At 41.1% G+C, this 18,224-nt stretch overlaps 1 protein-coding gene across 2 annotated transcripts; it reads left to right on the top strand.

The window, feature by feature from the left end:
- The first annotated feature begins 1,150 nt into the window (after window positions 1–1,150).
- On the top strand, window positions 1,151–13,504 carry MAT2B (methionine adenosyltransferase 2B). 2 transcript variants are annotated; one of them, XM_053991117.1, is made up of 7 exons: window positions 1,151–1,235; window positions 6,206–6,400; window positions 7,236–7,350; window positions 7,640–7,792; window positions 9,701–9,894; window positions 10,799–10,912; window positions 11,935–13,504. In XM_053991117.1, exons 1-7 carry the CDS (start codon window positions 1,215–1,217, stop codon window positions 12,103–12,105), a joined length of 963 nt encoding a protein of 320 aa, XP_053847092.1. In that variant the 5' UTR covers window positions 1,151–1,214; the 3' UTR covers window positions 12,106–13,504. The 2 variants fall into 2 exon arrangements, with proteins under 2 accessions (XP_053847092.1, XP_053847091.1); XM_053991116.1 differs by lacking the exon at window positions 1,151–1,235 and adding an exon at window positions 3,123–3,268.
- Window positions 13,505–18,224: the final 4,720 nt, after the last annotated feature.

Below are 18,224 nucleotides of genomic sequence, written 5' to 3'. Positions count from 1 at the left end.
TCATCTTTGTGTATTTGCTGGATTACTTGATCCTTTGAAGAGTGAGGATGAGGATTACTTTCAGGCATTTTAATTAAGAGAGTGCACTTGGTATTCAGCCTGATGTGTTGAGAGATTTTGGTAAAGTTGCTAGAAGTATTTTATAGTGGAGTTCTCTTCTTGTGGAGAAAAAAATGAAGATTTTCTTGTCTGAAAGGTGTAAATGGAGTAAAAAAAATTTAGAGGAATGTTAATGGAAGGTTTCACCAAACTCAAACTCAAAACATAAAAATGGAGACACTGAGTTAAGGTACCTTTTTTTTTGACTGAAGGTACAAATGTGCCAAGGGAAGCCAAGAATGGCAGGTATCACAGGACTGGGCATTTAGGGTTCCTACGTCCTTGTTTGATACAGCTGGCATGAGCATGCTTATACTGACAGAAAAAAAGACAAACTCCAGCAAATAATTCTGCTAGCCTTACAGCAAGGGTGATCCTTGAGCATTAAAACATTGATAAATCATAGAGCAGAGTGGGGAGAGAAGCAAAGGGTGGAAGTCCAAGGGGAAGTTGAGGGCTTTTTCTCAACTTCAGTCTAGAAGGCTTTTTCACTTTCATGCACTTCTATAAAATGAAGTATTAAAAACTGAAACCTTGACATTTGTACCTCAACTGGCATTAGTATTCACAGCAGGAATCCATTACGTTCATGTTGTGGAAGATTTTTTTTTTTTAATTGAAAAATACATGATTTAACACAATGTTATTTCTCTAATGGTTCATCTTACTGTATTGTAGCAAGAGCTGGGCTGTGCTTAGTTGAAATGTAACGTGAAGAGCTCTTAGAATTCTCAACCTGCCTGACCTAATTAGAGCTCTCCTCCTGTTTGCTATAAAAGACAAACTGTATAAGACTCAGTGGCAGTGCTTTGAATGGATCTCATGCACACAATGGCAGTGCTTGCTCATGCTGGCTGTTATGAGGTAAAAATTTAAGCTCATACTGAGCTGCTTAAATGGTACCACTGGGACCAGACCAAAAGCTTAACAGGAGCTGGAGCCACACGTGATGCAGGGCTTGGATTTGTGTTTTGGTTTCAAAGGTCAGCAGAGCCAGTGCTGCTCTCAGTGCATGTGCTCTCTGCAGGCACAGCAGACAAAGGGACGAGTGCACAGTTGAACTGCAGTGATTTCCTAGGCTGCTAATTCCCTCTGTGCTTTTGGCAGTGCCCGAAATGCTGCTGGAAATGGAGCAGGTAAGGCTCTGCATATTTGCATTAACTGGTTGCTACCACACTTTGGTTACAAAATCAAGGGAAAAGCAAACAGGGAGGAGAGAGGGAGACTTAATTATGCTTTAGTCTCTGTGAATTACAGTCTGAAATGTTAATTTAGTGAGTGGTCCATTTAATCACCCAGGGATGCATAATGCTTAAGTGACTGTGATCTAGACAACAGTATAATTCTTATTGTTAAATCATAGTGTTTCACAAAGTGGATGTAACAATAATAAAGAAATTGAAAGTGTAGGTAGAAGACTACAGAACTTGAGGTAAATATTTGAGGAAAGAACAGATTATATTATATAATGAAGATACAAAACCTGCATATAATTTAACTTATTCTGGTGACAAAGATGGTAAGTTATTTACAGGCTGATTGAAGATGGTAGCTTGAGATTTCAGTGTTCACGCTTTTGCTATTTTTCTCTTGTTCTGAGCCTGGAAGACAGAATTTTAATTTCCCCATCATGCTTTTTGTTAAAATGCACAGGGAGCTCTCCCAAGCTGTTTTGGGAGGAGATGGTGTGACATCAGGTGTACTAGGAGTTCTTGCCTCGATGCTGCTAAACAGTTTGGTATTTCTTGTAGATTCTTCTTGATTTCAAGTTATCAATTACTGATATTTTGAAATAGAATTCTAAGGTTAATGGAAGGGAATTAAAGGTGAATAGTTTGTTACAGGGGGAAAAAAGGGGCATCTGTATTTCATGAAGGCAGAAACTGGCTGAAGTGGTTTAATTTTTTACGTATACACAGCTTTTTGTCCTTTAAATGTTAGTTGTTTGTCATAAAGGTAATTTACAATACTTTATAAAATTTTAGTATTATTCAATTTTGGTAGATTTTTCTGGTTTTCTTCCTTATTTCCAATTAAAACTATTTTAATCAAGTTAAGTTGAAATAAATTCATTGGCATAGATATGAATGTGAAGTAGCTACAGTAAGTTTTAGCCAGTTGTTTTTATGCATCTACTTAACTTCAGTTCTGCTAGGCACAGTCTCTGCCTTTGTGGGTCAGAAATGGTGCAGTAACACTTTGTATACAGTAGCTTGTTACCTTCAAAACTTTGTATTGAAAAAGAAATCAAATCTGTCACCTCGTAAGCATGTAATGATACATACAGGAGCAGTACTATAAGCAGTGACTGCTCTCTCAAAAACAACCCCTCTTTCTCTGTGGGATTTACCAGTTGCTTTTACATCAAATTCTGGATAAAGGCAATTGAAAATACTTCTTTTTCTCCACTCTAAAACGAGGAATGAATTAATTTTTAGTGAATATGTGACAGAACTATATGCAGGATCATAAGATATTGTGGTCTAATTCTGAAGTTCCACTTTGTTTTTACAAATTAGGACTCACAATAGAAAGTTCAGTTTCAATAAGTTCACACTTTTTGGAAGTTCACACTTTCAAAAGCGTGGTCAGATGTTAAAAAGCAACGCAGTAACCTTTGTTACTGTTTAAAGCACCATGAACACGAGAGGAGGAGCCGGCCCTGCAGGTAAGGCAGCCCCTGCTCGCGGTGCGCCGGGAGCGCAGGCCCCCTCTGCTTCCCTTCTGCCCCGAGGCCAGCGGCGTTCGGGGTGCCCGTGGCTCTGTCCCGCGGGCCGGGGCTGGCCGCGGTCCCCGTGGCAGCATCCCCCCCCACCCCCGGGTCCCCGTGGCAGCATCCCCCCCCCCCGCTCCCTCCGCCCCGCCGCGTGGGCGCCCTCCCGGTCCCGCGGGGCCGCCCCTGTCCCTTTAAATGCCCGTCCTGGCCCCGCCCCCTCCGGCGCGCCCCGGCCAATGAGCGCGCGGCGGCGGGAGGCGCGTGCGTCGGGCGCGCGGCGCGGCGCGGGCGCCCCCTGTGGCGCGGCGCTCGGCACGGGCGCGGAGCCTCCCTCGCGCAGCGCCGGGAGCCGCGGGCGCGGAGCGGCACCAGGCCCGGCCCGGCCCCGCCATGGTGGGCCGGGAGAAGGAGCTCAGGATCCGCTTCGCGCCGGGACGCTGCGAGCTCGTGGAGGTGAGGGCGGAGGGGCCGGCAGCCCGCCGCGGGGCCGCTGTGCAGCGCGGGGCCGGGCGGGCAGGCCCGGAGCGCTGACGCGTTCGCGGCGGGGCCGGGCCCGGGGGGCCGCGGCCGCTGGGAATGCGCCCGGAGGAGCCGCGGGTGCCGGAGAGCCGCGGCTGGGAGCGCCCGCGGGCTCCGGGAGTTGGGTCATTTTGTGTCCGCACGGCCCCGCCGGAGTGGCCACCGGGACGCTGTGCTCGGCAGCCCGCGGCGCTCGGGGGTCGCGGCGCCGCGCTCGGCGGGCCCGAGGCTGGGGAGGGGCTCGGCCATAGAGACCGTGTGCGGTGGTGCCACAGAACCAACCTCTCCTCTGCCAGGCGCGCCCGTGCCCGCTGTCCCGGGCGGGCTCGGTGGGGACCCACAGTGAGCTGCCGCAGAAATGAGGACTGGGCGTGTAGGGAAGGGCAGAAGAAATTCTGGCAACACGGATGTAGGTTCACCTGTCATTCCGAGCCTTCGGAAAGCTCCAGGCTTTGCCTTTTGCTTTCTGTGGCTGCAGGGCATGTCGGAGCTGAGAGAGCTCAGTCTCACGTTCCCTTCCCTGTAGTGACTTGGATCTCATCGGATTATGTTGCAAATCTTTTACACCAGTAGCTTCCTAGTTTTGGTGGCCGTTCCTTAAAATTGGTGTTTTCAGTTCATTACGATTTTCTTAATAAAAATATAAAGCTTGAAAAGCTTTATGAAAAACTTTAAAAGTACCTGTTTCTGGTTTTCAATTTGAAATGCATCATGTTTTGTGCTTTTTATAAATTATGCTGTTATTTTATATTTTGGTAGTGTCTGCAAAGTGATCTGGTGTCTATAAATGCTATTTTCAAATCCAATAATGCTGTGACTTGTTTATGTGAATTGAGACTTCTAAACACAATAGTTTTTTGGTTAACATGGACACCATATAACATGAAATGGGATGGTTCATTATAAACCTCAAAAATGCGTGTTTCGGTAGTGTTAGAGGACCATAGAAATGCTGCTGCAGCTGGGTGACGTCCTGTGAAGGAGCAAGGCAGCATACAGGGCAAGAAGAGTTTATCTGTTCAGGTTTTGTGTCACCAGAATGTTAAAACTTGTGGCAAGAAGAGGTTCAAACTGGTAATTGGTTGGTGTTGGATTTGTGAGAACCATCCATCATTTGTCGTACTCTTTCAGAAAAAGTGACTGGAATCACTTGGAATTAATTACTCTTGCAGACAGCAACAGTAGCATACAAGCTGTGCTTGGTGAAAGCTGTGTTTGTGTCCAGTTCAAGCTGTGCTGCTGATGTAACATCCTCTTCATGATATGTAAAATAAACAAACTTAGGTGAATGAAGTTCTAAAACATCAGATTTTGCAAATGACATTTGGTTTTGGGTTGGTCATTTCCTACTTACTGAAGATATTTAGTGATGTTTTTAGAGAACCTTTTGGCTCTGTTCTTCAGCAAGTGTTGGATATTTATTAGTGGGCACCTCTGGCTGTGGAAGCTTGATCATAGGTCCTGTGACACTGTGCAGACTTTGCTAAGAGACAAGAAGAAAATAGTAATTGCATGTTCTTGGTCATGCTGTTCAGAGAATCCTGGGTAGCCTTAAAAATAGTAAACCAGCTTGTGTTCTCAGGTAAAATTTAAGGATAAAAGTAACTTTTTGATGCATCACGTGTTGTAGTCTGTCATTTTCAGGCAACTGTCCAAATGTAAATTATTAATTTTCATCTAGTACTAATGGAATAAATCAGCCTTCATCTGGAGATAAAGAGTTGAGAAAAATGCATGTACTGTGCTGGGAAGTTGGAACAATTGTTTTGGGTAGGCTGTTTCCATCGTGCCCCTCTGCATATTCTCTTATGGAACAAAAGCTTTGTAACTTCACGGGTGAAAGACAGTAATTTAGGAGCGATTGCTGTGGCTTCCTGTGCCGCAATCAAAAAGTAGCAGCCTGGTACAATGCTTAGAAATTACTGGGCTGTTGAGATTGCATAGCAGAAAGTATTCTGTGATGTACAGAATTATAGTAATTTGTCACAAATTGTCCTTGTGTGTAAAGTGGTCAGGAAATCCAAGATTTGTGGGTTCTGCACACCCAAAGTTTTTTCTGCACTGGCATGGTAAAGATATGCTTTCATTTTTGTTTTTAGCAGGCAGTTTTTGGGTTTGTTCATGGCGGATACAGAAAGAAAGCGTTAAAGGAAAATAAAGATTGCAGAGACAGACATGGATCTTCTGTTTGCTGTCTTGAAAACTTCATTTTCTCGTGGGGGGGGGGCGGTGGGATGAAGTTCATGTGTGCTGATGTTCACAGCTGTCCCAAGTACCAAAGTGTGCAGGAGCTGAATTGTCAAATTTTCCTAGATGCGTTTTGTAAAATTGACCAGAGTTCTGTATCTCAGTTTTGCTTACTATTAGACTATTGTGTTGAATAACAATGAATTATCCTTCTATTTAATAATAAAGTTAAAGATTTTTATTACTGCAGTAAGTTAAATTGTATTGCTGCAGCTTCTAGCAGGCAAAGTCTATCCAGAATTATTTGCTGTAGGATTTGGGCCCTATATGTTACATCTTTTGGGTCCATTTTCTAAAGAAGTTAGTTCCCTCCTTTCAGATTGCACAAAGTTACCAGCTTTTGAATGAATTTAAAATTCAGTCTCCACTAGTGGTTTGGATTGTTGTAGAAGTAAATTAGTTTCTCACTGAAGTTTGTTTTCATTACCTTTGAATATATTTTTAAATAGTTGACTGGCTTCAGTGCTGTCCTCACAGATGTTGGTGTTGAATGAGGCACTCCAAAGATTCAGGAGAAGCTTTTTTAATACAGTAGCCTCTGACTGTTATTTTGCATATTTTTCAAGAAAAAAACAGTAAAAAATTGCAGTAGAAACAAAACTTTTCCTGTTGTCATTTCCTTAGGAAGATGTTGATATTCCCAGTAGACGAGTTTTGATCACTGGTGCTACGGGACTTCTTGGCAGAGCTGTGTTTAAAGAATTCAATGAAAATAATTGGAACACAGTTGGTTGTGGATACAGGAGAGCTCAGCCCAGATTTGAACATGTTAATCTTCTGGACTCTATTGCAGTTCATGACATTATCCATGATTTTCAGGTACGTTTCTGGAGTATAAAGTGCATGGGAGGAGTACTTTATGTGTGCAGTAGTCAGCTGATAGTGCTGCTGAGTTCTGGGGAGTGAGTGGGGCTGGTGCTTTGGCAGAGCTCTGACAAAAGTGTGTGCTCCGCCCCACCCAGAGCAGAGGTTTGCTCTGTAGGTACAGACAGCTCTGGCCTTTGCTCTGCTCGCCGCAGGCAGGCTGCAGGCACAGCCGTACGTGCCAGCACACTGCAAAGGAAAAGATACTTTTGAGTTATTGTCTCAGTAATGTGTCAATAGGCAATTCTGGGGAAGTGGAGGAATGTTTAAATACAACAGCAGTAACTCTGTGTAGTGTATGTAGTAGTAGTGTGCAGTGTTCACTGTTTTTTCAGTCTGAGTGCCAAGAGGAGTATATAAACCTGAAATATATGATCCAGGGTGCCATTCTATAAAATAGTAAATACCATCTTAATCTGCAAATGTAAAGTAAGCCATGTGTAAATAGCTTACCTAAAAATTTTTAGGTGTAAGAGATCTATCTTATATTAATATATATTTTACTATACAGAGTTAAAAAGCAAAACATCCCCACAACTTCAAAGTTGCTGTAAGATTGAAGCTACTGAAGAACATAATTGCACAATTAATGATAAATGTTTTTTGTATCTTGAAACAGCATGATTTTATTTGTAAAAAGATACTAAGGAAAAGGTGTTCCTTGGAATGCTGGAATTAAAAATAACAATGTTATTGCTTAGTTTTGCCTGAGGGGTGTCATCGCTAGAGTTAGGGTGCAACTGCCATCTCTTGACATGTTGGTTGTTTAAAATTAGTCTTTAATTTCCAGCCTCATGTTATAGTGCACTGTGCTGCTGAGAGAAGGCCAGATGTTGTAGAAGGTCAACCAGATGCTGCTTCTCAGCTCAATGTGGCTGCTTCAGCAAATTTAGCAAAGGAGGCAGGTAAGGAGAGCATCTCATGGATTTGGTGTCTGGTCAAAATCCTGCATCTATTTATACAGGGACATCAGTACAAAGAGTGCAAGTGTTAATGTCACTTCTGCCATCAGTGTGCTGTCGATCTGTTTTCCGTAAGAGTACTGTGCACAACTCTGTGAAGGATCAGGGAACAGACAAAGCAGTAGGGATGAATGTGCATGGAAGATGAGATCCTTGGGAGATATAAGGGTCTATTGGGATTTCAAAGAAGGCATGAATTCATATAAATTATCTATAAACATTTTTTTCCTAGCTGGAGTTGGAGCATTTCTGATCTACATTAGTACAGACTATGTATTTGATGGAACAAGCCCTCCATATAAAGAGACTGATGTACCAAATCCTCTGAATTTATATGGTAAAACCAAACTGGAGGGCGAAAAGGCAGTTCTGGAAAACAATGAAGGTAAGACACTAAACCATTTTTAATTCAGGATTTCTGTTTTTACTCAGTTATATGTTAGCTTAGTAGACTGCTAAGTCAATGATGAAGTTGCAAAACCAAGCTATTGATAAATTAGTGTGATGGTCTTCCAGTAAGTAAATATATGCTGTGTATGATGGATTTGGCATTACTAGTAAGAGAGAAACTTTGTAAAAAAAATACTTTGATAGGAAAAGTCTTATTTAAGTAAAAATAAATTTAAATGACAAGTTATTCAGTCCACCTCTAGATTAAATACCATCTCCAGATTTGACTGTGATGCTGTTTGCTCACTAATCTAGACTGGCAATGAAGGTAAGACTTTACCAAATCCAAGGATGTGTGGGTATCTTGCTAGACCCTTCCCCCAGCTCAGCACTGAAGTGGTTTCGTAACCTTTTGGAGCAGGATCTGTCAGGCAGCAGTGGGTTGCAGCAGTGGTATTATTAGCAGGAGGAGTGTTGAGGTGGTGCTGAGTAAAGAGTTTGAAAATATGAATTCTCTTGATTCATACAAATACAAGTATTTTCCTGGGGTTCCAACCACTGATTTGCTGATACGGTGTAGGTAGATTTCCACTGGTCAAATCTGTAGCCATGTGAAAAACTGCCCTGTCCATTTCTGTTGTAAAATGCAAAAATCTCCAGTAAGTGGTTTTAACATTTTTTTAAAAAGATACTTTACTTCGGTTAGAAAGGAGTACATGCTTATAAAGATATATGTATGTGTATAAAGTCATGCTTATAGAACTACAAAGTGTCAGGAGGTCCTCAGAGCTGTTAGCCATGAGGCTGATCCTCTCCGCATGCCAGAGAGCTGAGAACAAAAGGAAGGCAGTTGTCTTCTCAAAGAATGAATCTTTTTAAAGCAATTTAAACATAGATGTTTCAATTAGTATTTAAAGAGAGGAAAAGCATATCTGCTGAGTGACCAAATAACTGCATCTAGAGCAGCAGGAAATCAGTGTCACATTGGGTTTTCTATTTGTTTTTCTGGGTTTTCTTCTTAATTACTTATTCTGGTTTACTTCTCTGTGAGAATAATTTGTGTTAGCTTTTTCTGTTTCTCTCCAATAGCTATAGCATTTTTTCCCAAGTATATTAAGAATGGCAATTTTTTGATGACTTCAGCTTCTAATTTCAGGTCCGATTTTTTTCTTTTCTCTTTCAGCAAAACTATTACTTTTAAGTAATTTGTCATAGTCTTGGATTTCTCCTCAGAGGCTTTTTGAGTCTTCATGACAGAGATAGACTAGTATGATGTGTTCCATCATAAAATATGCTTCTCTTTGCATTTTGTTAATTTCTCAAATCACTGTCCTGGAATCTAACATTGTTTACTATTGTGTTATGTGAACCTATTCCTTATTTGTCAAGCTTTTCATTTATTTCAAGGTTCATGTCTTTTTTTTTTTTCTGGTAAATAATATCCTCCTTTCTACAGGAGGCTTCTGCATGATGGGTGAAAAATCTTTGTAATTTATGCCTGAATATGATGACCTGTGATTGGTGGGAATTTTTCTCCTTGCTCTTACCCAGTGAGGATGGGGAGTGCTGGAGTAACTGCACAGAGTAGTCGGGTTTTTTAATTTTTTAATTTTTGTTCTAACACAAACAGGCATCTCTATGTAATTAATGAAAGCTTGTTAACTTTCTGGAAATCAATGGCATAAATAAAAAAAAAATAATACAATAATGTCTATAATCTTAGTGTTTATAAACTGGTTTTGATATAAATTAAATTTATATTCCATGAGCTAACATACTGCTTGCATTTTATTTGTGATTTGTAGATGCATAATATGATCAGCATATTTCTTAACACTTCCACTTTTCAGATTATGCTGCTACATCACTACCCACCCATGATGTAAAATATTCTCTCTTTTAGAAACTGCAGTACTTAGGATTCCTGTCTTGTATGGAGAGGTGGAAAGGCTGGAGGAAAGTGCTGTGACAGTTATGTTTGATAAAGTGCAGTTCAGTAATAAATCTGCCAACATGGACCACTGGCAACAGAGATTTCCTACCAATGTCAAGGATGTAGCAGCTGTTTGCAGACAACTAGCAGAGAAGAGAATGCTGGTAAGAATGGCAAGAAATGAGCCTCTGCAAGGGGAAAACAATTGGAGTTCTCAGCTTTGCTTCTTAACAACTGAGAACTGCACATCACCTGGATTATTTGCATTTCTGGAATGCTGGGAAGGAGGAGAGACCTGGCTGTAATACTACAGGATCTGTACATGACTATGAGGGTACTGTGGTCTTTGAAACAAAAGTGGTTGAAAGGATTGGACAGAACCTTCTGAAAGTTGTCTTGTGTCTCCTGGTATAGAGGAGAGAATTAGAAATGTTGAACTTCTTCTGATATACCTTTTACAAATTCCTAGTTTGAACTAAAAAACCCATTCTCAAATGTGCCACTGTTATTGTATTAGCAACACTGAAGTGGCCAAACAATGCCTCTGGACTGAATTACTTCCTTGTACTTGCTCACCACAGCACCTTCAGATTACCATCTTTGCAAGGTAACAGAACCAAACAACAAACAGCCACCTTTGTGTTTTTCACATGGTAACTTTGAAAACATGAACTGGACTTGTACAGTTTGCAGCTTAACATTCACAATGTGTATGATGCCTTTTGCCTTTGTTTTTGAGTAAGTGAACATCACAGAACAGCTGAGTTCCTCCTCCCCAGCTCTTTGACCTTGCTTGGTTGGTGGGCAGCTCCTTTCTCTCCTGTTCATTCTACAGGACACAAACTGTGAAGTCAGGTCAGATAGAAGTAACACCAGTTTCCAGTCTCAGTTCCTGGTCAGGTGTTCTCTGAAAGGGTACAGATTTTTCTAGAACATCAGTGAGGTGCTGTAAGATGCCTTTTGAGATAGGGTCTTGCTAGATGCTAATTCTGCCAGTTCTTGCACAGGAATTAGCCTGAGGACCATCTGAATGCTTCCTCTCATCTGTGTTTCCTCTTTCTTCTCTAGGACCCATCAATAAAAGGAACCTTTCACTGGTCTGGCAATGAACAGATGACTAAGTATGAGATGGCCTGTGCAATTGCAGATGCTTTCAACCTTCCCAGCAGCCACTTGAGACCAGTAAGTGATGTTTTGTTAGACCTGTAGGCAGACAGATGTGCCTGATCATTGCATGTAGCAGGTCTCCCACTGGCTGTACAAGTGAGCTTCCTCTTCAGGACAGGTTCTGCATGTCCAGCACAGCAGCTCTGTTGCTGAGGGGACTGGCTGGTATCAACCTCAGGAAAAAAAAAAACCAGCTGCTTTGACCTGCTGAATTAGGAAAATTACACAGTCAGTCAGACACCAGTTTCCCAGTCTGTAGTATAATGGTATTTCTGCAGAACAGTTCCCCTTAGTCACAAGCAAATCTGTTCTTTCATGTTAGATTGATAGAAATTAACTTGAAGATAGGGCTCTGTAAAAGCTATGCAATGTCCAGATTTATGTCTGAGTACATGCACTTAAGAACTACAAATTATTTTTGCTTTGCTTAAAACATCTGTCCTGCAGTTTTATTGACACTTCAGACTATTCTTAAAGACATACTGGTAATGTGATGTGCATATAACATGTCAAGAAGATTTTACCTATGTACAAAATAAATTCTAAGGATTCAGAATTGGTGAACACTGGAATTGAAGTGTGACTTGGATGGAAGAAAAACGCTGGAGAACACTTAGACTTAATTTCTTCTGCTCAACTCTATTTCTCTTCAAGACATGGTTGTCTTCATATTGATCAAGACATGGTTCTGTTTGCGTTCTGGAGCATTCCTTACCTTGTGATGATAATCACAGAGTGAAAATATGAATAAAATGTTGAAAAACAGAAATAGTAGCAGTAAAGAGAGTGAGAAAAAATTTGCCTTAAGACAGTTCACATGGCATGAGGAGTTGAAATAAAGTTAACTATAAAACAAACAAATAGCAAAAAAATCCAAACCAAGAAAACCCCCACAAAATAGAAGGGAGGAGGCGACCCTACCTATGTAGAAAGCTGTGAAGAAAATGTTCTGATATACATGTACAAGAATTTTTCTGTCACTTCTGTTTACTTACTGGTGTGGGTGTTTTTTTTTTGTCTCCTGTTTCTGTTTTTAGATTACTGATAGTCCAGTTGTGGGTGCTCTTCGTCCAAAGAACGCTCAGCTGGACTGCTCCAAGTTGGAGATGCTGGGGATAGGTCAGAGAACGCCATTTCGTGCTGGGATCAGAGAATCACTTTGGCCTTTCCTTGTTGACAAGAGATGGAGACAGACAGTCTTCCATTAGTTTGTAACTTTTTTAGTAAAAGTATGGTATGTGGCACTTTTTTAAAAGAAAAAAATAGTTTTGTATGAGTGTTCTTAAATTGTGACATTTATGAGCTTTCATTTAATTGGGTAAACAAACGGTCTTGCACTAGTGAAACTTAGCCTAAAAAAGTTCAGTGACAAAAACTGAGCCTGTTTGATGTCATGGATTTTTTCCTTCCATTTATACCAGTCTAACTTGATATCTGTTCTGGGTGGATTGAGGTTCTTGGTAATGAGTACTGTGTGATGCTAAGAATGACTCAGATCACTTGCTGACTTACTTTTGGCTGAAATATGTTGTTGATGCTTAAGGTCTGTGCCATTGTTGTATATACCATTTCTCTTCATTAAAAAACATGGTCAGTTACTTTATCACCAAAAATCTGAGGTTTTTGTTTTTAATTTCTGAAGATGGTGTTCTTAGGGAGTTAAGCTGAAGTAGGATTCCTTAAATGTTTTGCTTGAGCTCTGATCAAAATGTTTTTTTAAAAAGTGAAACTTTATTTTTGCAATTATCAAGTGTACTTTTTATGCTTGAAATATTTTCAGAATGTTCTGTAAATTGAATGCCTGCAGCTTTGTATTTGTACAGTAAGTTGTATGCATTTGTTTTATGGTGACTTATAAAAGCTAGGGGAGGGTGGGGACAATGGGCAACCAATAGTTTTGACCTGGGCTTTTTTTGGGTGGGGGATTGGAGTTGAAGGATTTTTTTTTTTTTTTTCCTGGGCGGCTGTTTGTTTTTTGTATGAAAGCACAAAATATCTTCATCCTTCTCTTCCCTTCTTGGGGACAGCAACTTGTTATTAATGGAAGATGTTTGTTAGTACATGGGAGATGGAGAGGAAGGGTGTTCAATAATATGTAGCACTGCAGCAGCTTTGGCAGAGCTGGCACTGCTGCAGCTTGTTGTGGAACAGCAAAGTGTGTGTGCTGAAGGTTTGCAGCATACTAAAACTAATATAAGACGGTCTTTAAAGCTGGACTCAATAGCCAGGTAATGTGGAGGAAGAACATTATAAAGCTTTGCTTCCTTTTGAAGTTGTAGAATCAACAATATGAATGTTCTGATATTGCTAGCAGATTATTAGTAAAGCTAGTAAAAAGTCCAGTTGGATGTTCATTTATTTTTCTGAGGCTGAAATGAAGGGGAAGGGAAGGATGTTCAGATTTTTTTTTTCAAGTGTGTGGGGGAGACACATGCAAAAATAAGACCAATTGAAGGTCTTGTAAGGGTCAGCTTTACATTCAGTCATTTCATTTCAACTCGTATGCTAAGCATTCATAATCTCAGTTTGTTTTAATCTGAAGTCCTGATACACACATGGTAACCTGTCTCCAAAATGACAATAAATATATATTGCCAGCATGAGAAACAGTTGTTGATTCTTTCTTTACCATCAGGATTTGCATCAGAAATGCTTGCAATTCTTCTTGAAATCTGTGTGCCCTTTCAGCATTGGGGTTTTTTTCCCCTCTTTAATTCAATAATTATTTCCAGACTTGGATGAGATTGGATCAATTTGTCTGTCAGTGCCTTGGAGATGTGATAAATGTACACACAAAAGATAGAGAATGTGTTGAAAATATGAGCTGTGTAACATCTTGGGCCTCAGGGCTGGATCAGCAGGATTCTATGTCCTTTCTCCTGCAGAGAGAAGTTTGACTAGGAAGAAAAAAAGGATGACTTCTCTCCCAAAGATAAAGGACCTAAGTGAGATGAGTTGGGCATTTTATGGGGAGGACAAAATTGAAATATTTGAACTTTTTTTCACACTGAGCAAGTAAGTCCCACTGTCCAGTTACAGCCTGTCAGAGGGGATCCATGTCCTCAGCATCCCCCTTGGAGATTGCAGTCTTGAGGCATTTTGCTACTGGACAGACACCTTGGATGACATTTCCCTCCTTTGGTTATAGAAATCTAAGCACCAATAAATATTGCAAGAGGCAGTGGAAGTAACACTGTCATCTTCCAATCACTTTAAAGATACGTTGCTGTTGAACTTGTCATACTCTTCCCTTTTTGTTTCTGGTTCTGTGACACTGGAGGTGTTTGTGTTCATCCACAAGGGCCCAGGAATGGTTTCACCTTTTAGGGTGAAAACCATTGTGATTGCATGAGACACAGTCTTGGTGTTGGGAGGAAAGAGTGGCCTCTTTTTACAGAAGCAGTGCCACTTTCTGCCAGGGAAGATTGTGGAAGTATGGCAATACAGAGTGCTGCTTGAGTCCTCATTCAAGGGTTGCTAAGGTTTATATTCATTTATTCATTGATGTCTGTCAGCAGTGGGCATAAAGGAAGAAAAGTCACTGGTTTTAAAGTCTCATTTTCTGTTCAGGCTGACAGTGCTGTTGAAGCCCAGCAGAGCAGGAGCTGATGTGTGTCTGAAACACTGATAGCTGGATGGCTGCAGAGCCAGCCAAAGACTGGTGGTGTCTCGTGAAGGGGCCATACAGGGGCTGTCCTGGTACAAACATCCTTGTTCTGGCTGCTGGACATCAGCACAACACACAGAGCACAAGCACGGGAGTGTGGTCCAGAAGTGGGTGTACATTTTTCAAAAAGACCCCAAAGCTCTCTGACCCATTTCCAGAAAGGTTTAGAAGGGACTGCAGGATAACTAATGTGCATAGAAAGTGATAAACTCATCTCTAGGGCTGGCAAAACTTACCTAGAGAAAGGTATCCCCACCAAGCCCGGGACCCTGGGCACATCAGCTGGATCAGCACTGGAGCCAGGACTGGTGATCTCTTTTTCTCCCTTTCTTCTTCTCTGTCCCTATTTAAATAACCTTTTCCTCTTTCTCTCTTTCCTTTCACCCTACTCCTTTATGTAGAACCCCCTGCCATGTGCTTATGTAGGGGGTCAGGGACTAACTGGTATCAATTTCCATGCCAAGTCTGTAATTCACTAATAAAACTTAGAAAACTTTGCAGACCCTCTGACTGTTGTCATCCTTTACAACCATGAGTGAGTCATTTCAGGAAATTTCTTGGTTGTTTTGGGAAGCACAAGTGTAAGTGTTTGGTTTTCAGTAGAAAGTCTGTGGAAGTACCAGTGATGTAATCTCCAAGGACTTTTGTGCAGAGCTAGGATTTGAAGCCCCTTAGACTTACAAAGCAAATTGTTGCCAGTTTTATGGTTCTTCTGTAGTTTTTGTTAGTTTTTGCTTATAAGGTTTAAACCTTTAAGTAAGGTTTAAACTGCCTCCTTGAATTCTAAATTTCCAATTTGCTAATAGGCAAATTCCCAATTTGCTAAGGATTTTGCAGACAAAGTAAAAAAGAAAAATGTAAATGTATTAACTTACATAGCTGGATTCTGGAGTGCTAGATCGTCTTCAATTCCAAAATTTAATATTTGCTCTGTAAAAACTGAAAGAAAAAATTGTCATAGCTCTACATGTCTGCTTTTCTTTAGTACTCTGGGATTCATGGTTTATGGAGTGAAAGCAAAACAGGGAAATGAGGTGATGATTGAAATCTTTTTGGTTATTAAGAGCCACATTTTTTGAAATTTACATTAAAATCTCAAGGAAAACCTCAGCTCAAACCAACCTCTTGGTGTCTCTCCCTTCTCTATGTAATACAGTAGATTTCAAATAACAGCAGGTTGACAGAAGTTGGTGACGTTTCTGATCACACAGAGAATTCTAAGTCACAAAATATCATTTTGGCATTTTTCCATCTGCCAAGTGGTCAATGCACCTGTCAGTTGCACACTAAATTACTGCAGCTGAAGGAAGGCAGAAGCAAAGTGCACCAAATGCTGCACCCCTGATCAAAAAGAGAGGACAACCTGATCTCCACCTCCCTGGGCTGCAGTGCACTCAGAAGTAATACACTGATGTGCCAAGTTCCAGCTGGCTTAGGAGGCAGCTGGATGAGCAGCTTCCCTCCCATACACACCATGGGCCTTTGAGAAAGATGTGTTTCAAAGGCTGTTGTGAATTACAGGGACTGCAACTGAATCCGTGAAGAAAAGCTTTATTAAAAAATAATTCCTCAGGATGAAGTTCTTCTGTGTGCTGAAGTTCATAAGAAACAGCTGAAATAATTTGGTCAGCCTTGCCTGATATCACCCCCCTATGACATCATGCACATATATAAGCCTGTATCTCAGCACAGTGAATTCAAGTTTTGCCACAGAGACAAATATGGGTATAGGAATTAGGACAGTTGGCTGAAACCAGTTTTTCAGTGATTAATATAAGGAGAAATAAGCCTGTTAAGGAGGATTCCCCTACTGGCACCCCTCAGACTGCCCAATATGTGTCTGAAGGGACTGCATGTCTCTCCAGGAGGCTCAGGAAGCACCTGCTTGTGGAGAGCAGGATGGCAGCAGGGGAACAACTCCTGCTCCAAAGCACCTGGCTGTACCTGCAGGAGGTACCTGCAGAGCTGTGACCTGTGCCTGTGGGGCACCTGGCAGAGCAGGTAACATCATCTCCAATGACATCAGTCATTTCTGCCCTAATGTTGTTTTACATTAAATCACTAATGACTTAAGTTATTCAGGTTTTAACCATTCTGATCCCACATACTCTGTAATTAAATTGAAACTGGATGTTCTTTTAAGTGGCACATCTTTATTTAAGCTATTTGCTTCATGTGTTTACTTTACAACCAGTCACTGACATACAAAACTGCTTGTGCATCTAGTAATTATAGTATTACAGGGACTGAAATGAACAGTATAACAGGATGAAAATATATAGCCTCTTACCATATCACTGGTTTTGATGAGCTTTTAGACTTCAGAGATACACTGAATGGTATGCTTAGTGCTGTCTTGAGGGTCCCTGAGTTGCAGCTTTGAGTTCAGGGAACTTGTGGCTTTGCAGTGTTGCTTGTTTACTTTATAACAACTTTATTCAGTTACTTGCCTGAACTAGTGTTTAATTAAAACCTTAGAGATGTGAGACTTCTGTCTGAAATGGCTTCTTTATAACCTAAAAGAGGTCTCTTGAGCAGGATTGACTGTTCAGTGACACTGACTTCCAAAATAATGACTGCTGTGTAATGTCATAGGGCATTTGCCAGCATGAAAAAATGTCATTAATAGGTATGGAAAAAGAAAAAATGTGTAGGCAGCAGGGATTAGGAATTACATTAAGAAAACTATTACAGAAAAGATTTCTCTCTGTGCTTAATGTTCCACTGATTTCAGTAGGGTTCCTTACCATGCTTACATTTAAGTACAGGATAAAACTTCTAAGCATCAGTGCTTGGGAGTACCTTGATGAGAGGTGAATAAGGATACAGATTATGGACTTCCATGTATTTTTAAGTTTTGATAGTACTCTGTTGGGGATACTGTAATTCAAATTGGTATCAAAGCGTGCAGCAGTTAAGTTCCAAGTCTTTTCACTGCAGCCTAGGAACTGATGATGGCAGTGAGTGCAATCACAGGGGATGGACCTGATGAGATCCCCAAAGCACTGCTCCTACCCCAGCCCTAGTGACAATGCTGTACAAGTAAGAATGTGTGCAAATAGGGCTTACACTACATTTTATGGGGCTGTTGTATTGATAGAAGGCAAAGGAGGGGCTAAGAGAGTTTGTAGTTTTTACTTGAAAGAAATCTGGGAAAGCTAATTGCTCACAGTGCCTAAAAGTCAAGCAAAGACATTGAAGAAACACTGTATGGGAAATAGTCCCCTTAGACCAACACTCATGGCTCTGCTGTTTAGCAAAGGGAACAGCCTGCATGGCCAGCAGTTGTGGGAATAGGCTCAGAGTCCTCCAGGATGGCCAGCTTCCAGAAACCACAAAAGACACATTTGGCAGATATGTCCAGGAAAAGCTTCTTTGAAATTTTGATGTTGATGCACTTTTAACGCCTGGTACATAGAGACATTTTCTCACCTCCTACTACGCTCTTCATCCCTCCACCAGCACTCCAGCACACAAATCTTTCTTAGTCATCAGTAGGAATTTTAATTGCTCGGAGTTTCTGATCCTCCTTTTATAGACATATGCTAGATTTGCCTAGTGTATTTGACACACAACTGGTTGTACTTGTTGCCACTGTCTTGTGGGAAGTTTCCAAAACAACTGAGTACTTAACAATTTCAAATAAAGGTTCTGTTCTTG

Source organism: Vidua macroura, chromosome 15 (assembly GCF_024509145.1).
Source record: "Vidua macroura isolate BioBank_ID:100142 chromosome 15, ASM2450914v1, whole genome shotgun sequence".
NCBI classification, from domain to species: Eukaryota; Metazoa; Chordata; class Aves; order Passeriformes; family Viduidae; genus Vidua; species Vidua macroura.
Note: the sequence above shows the minus strand (reverse complement) of the source record. Positions and strands in the feature narration are given on the sequence as shown.

Coding starts and splice junctions, on each gene's coding strand:
- MAT2B (XM_053991116.1), top strand. CDS start 3,206: ATGGTGGGCCGGGAGAAGGAGCTCAGGATCCGCTTCGCGCCGGGACGC. Junction 3,269..6,205: donor GACGCTGCGAGCTCGTGGAG/GTGAGGGCGGAG, acceptor TCATTTCCTTAG/GAAGATGTTGATATTCCCAG. Junction 10,913..11,934: donor CCAGCAGCCACTTGAGACCA/GTAAGTGATGTT, acceptor TTCTGTTTTTAG/ATTACTGATAGTCCAGTTGT.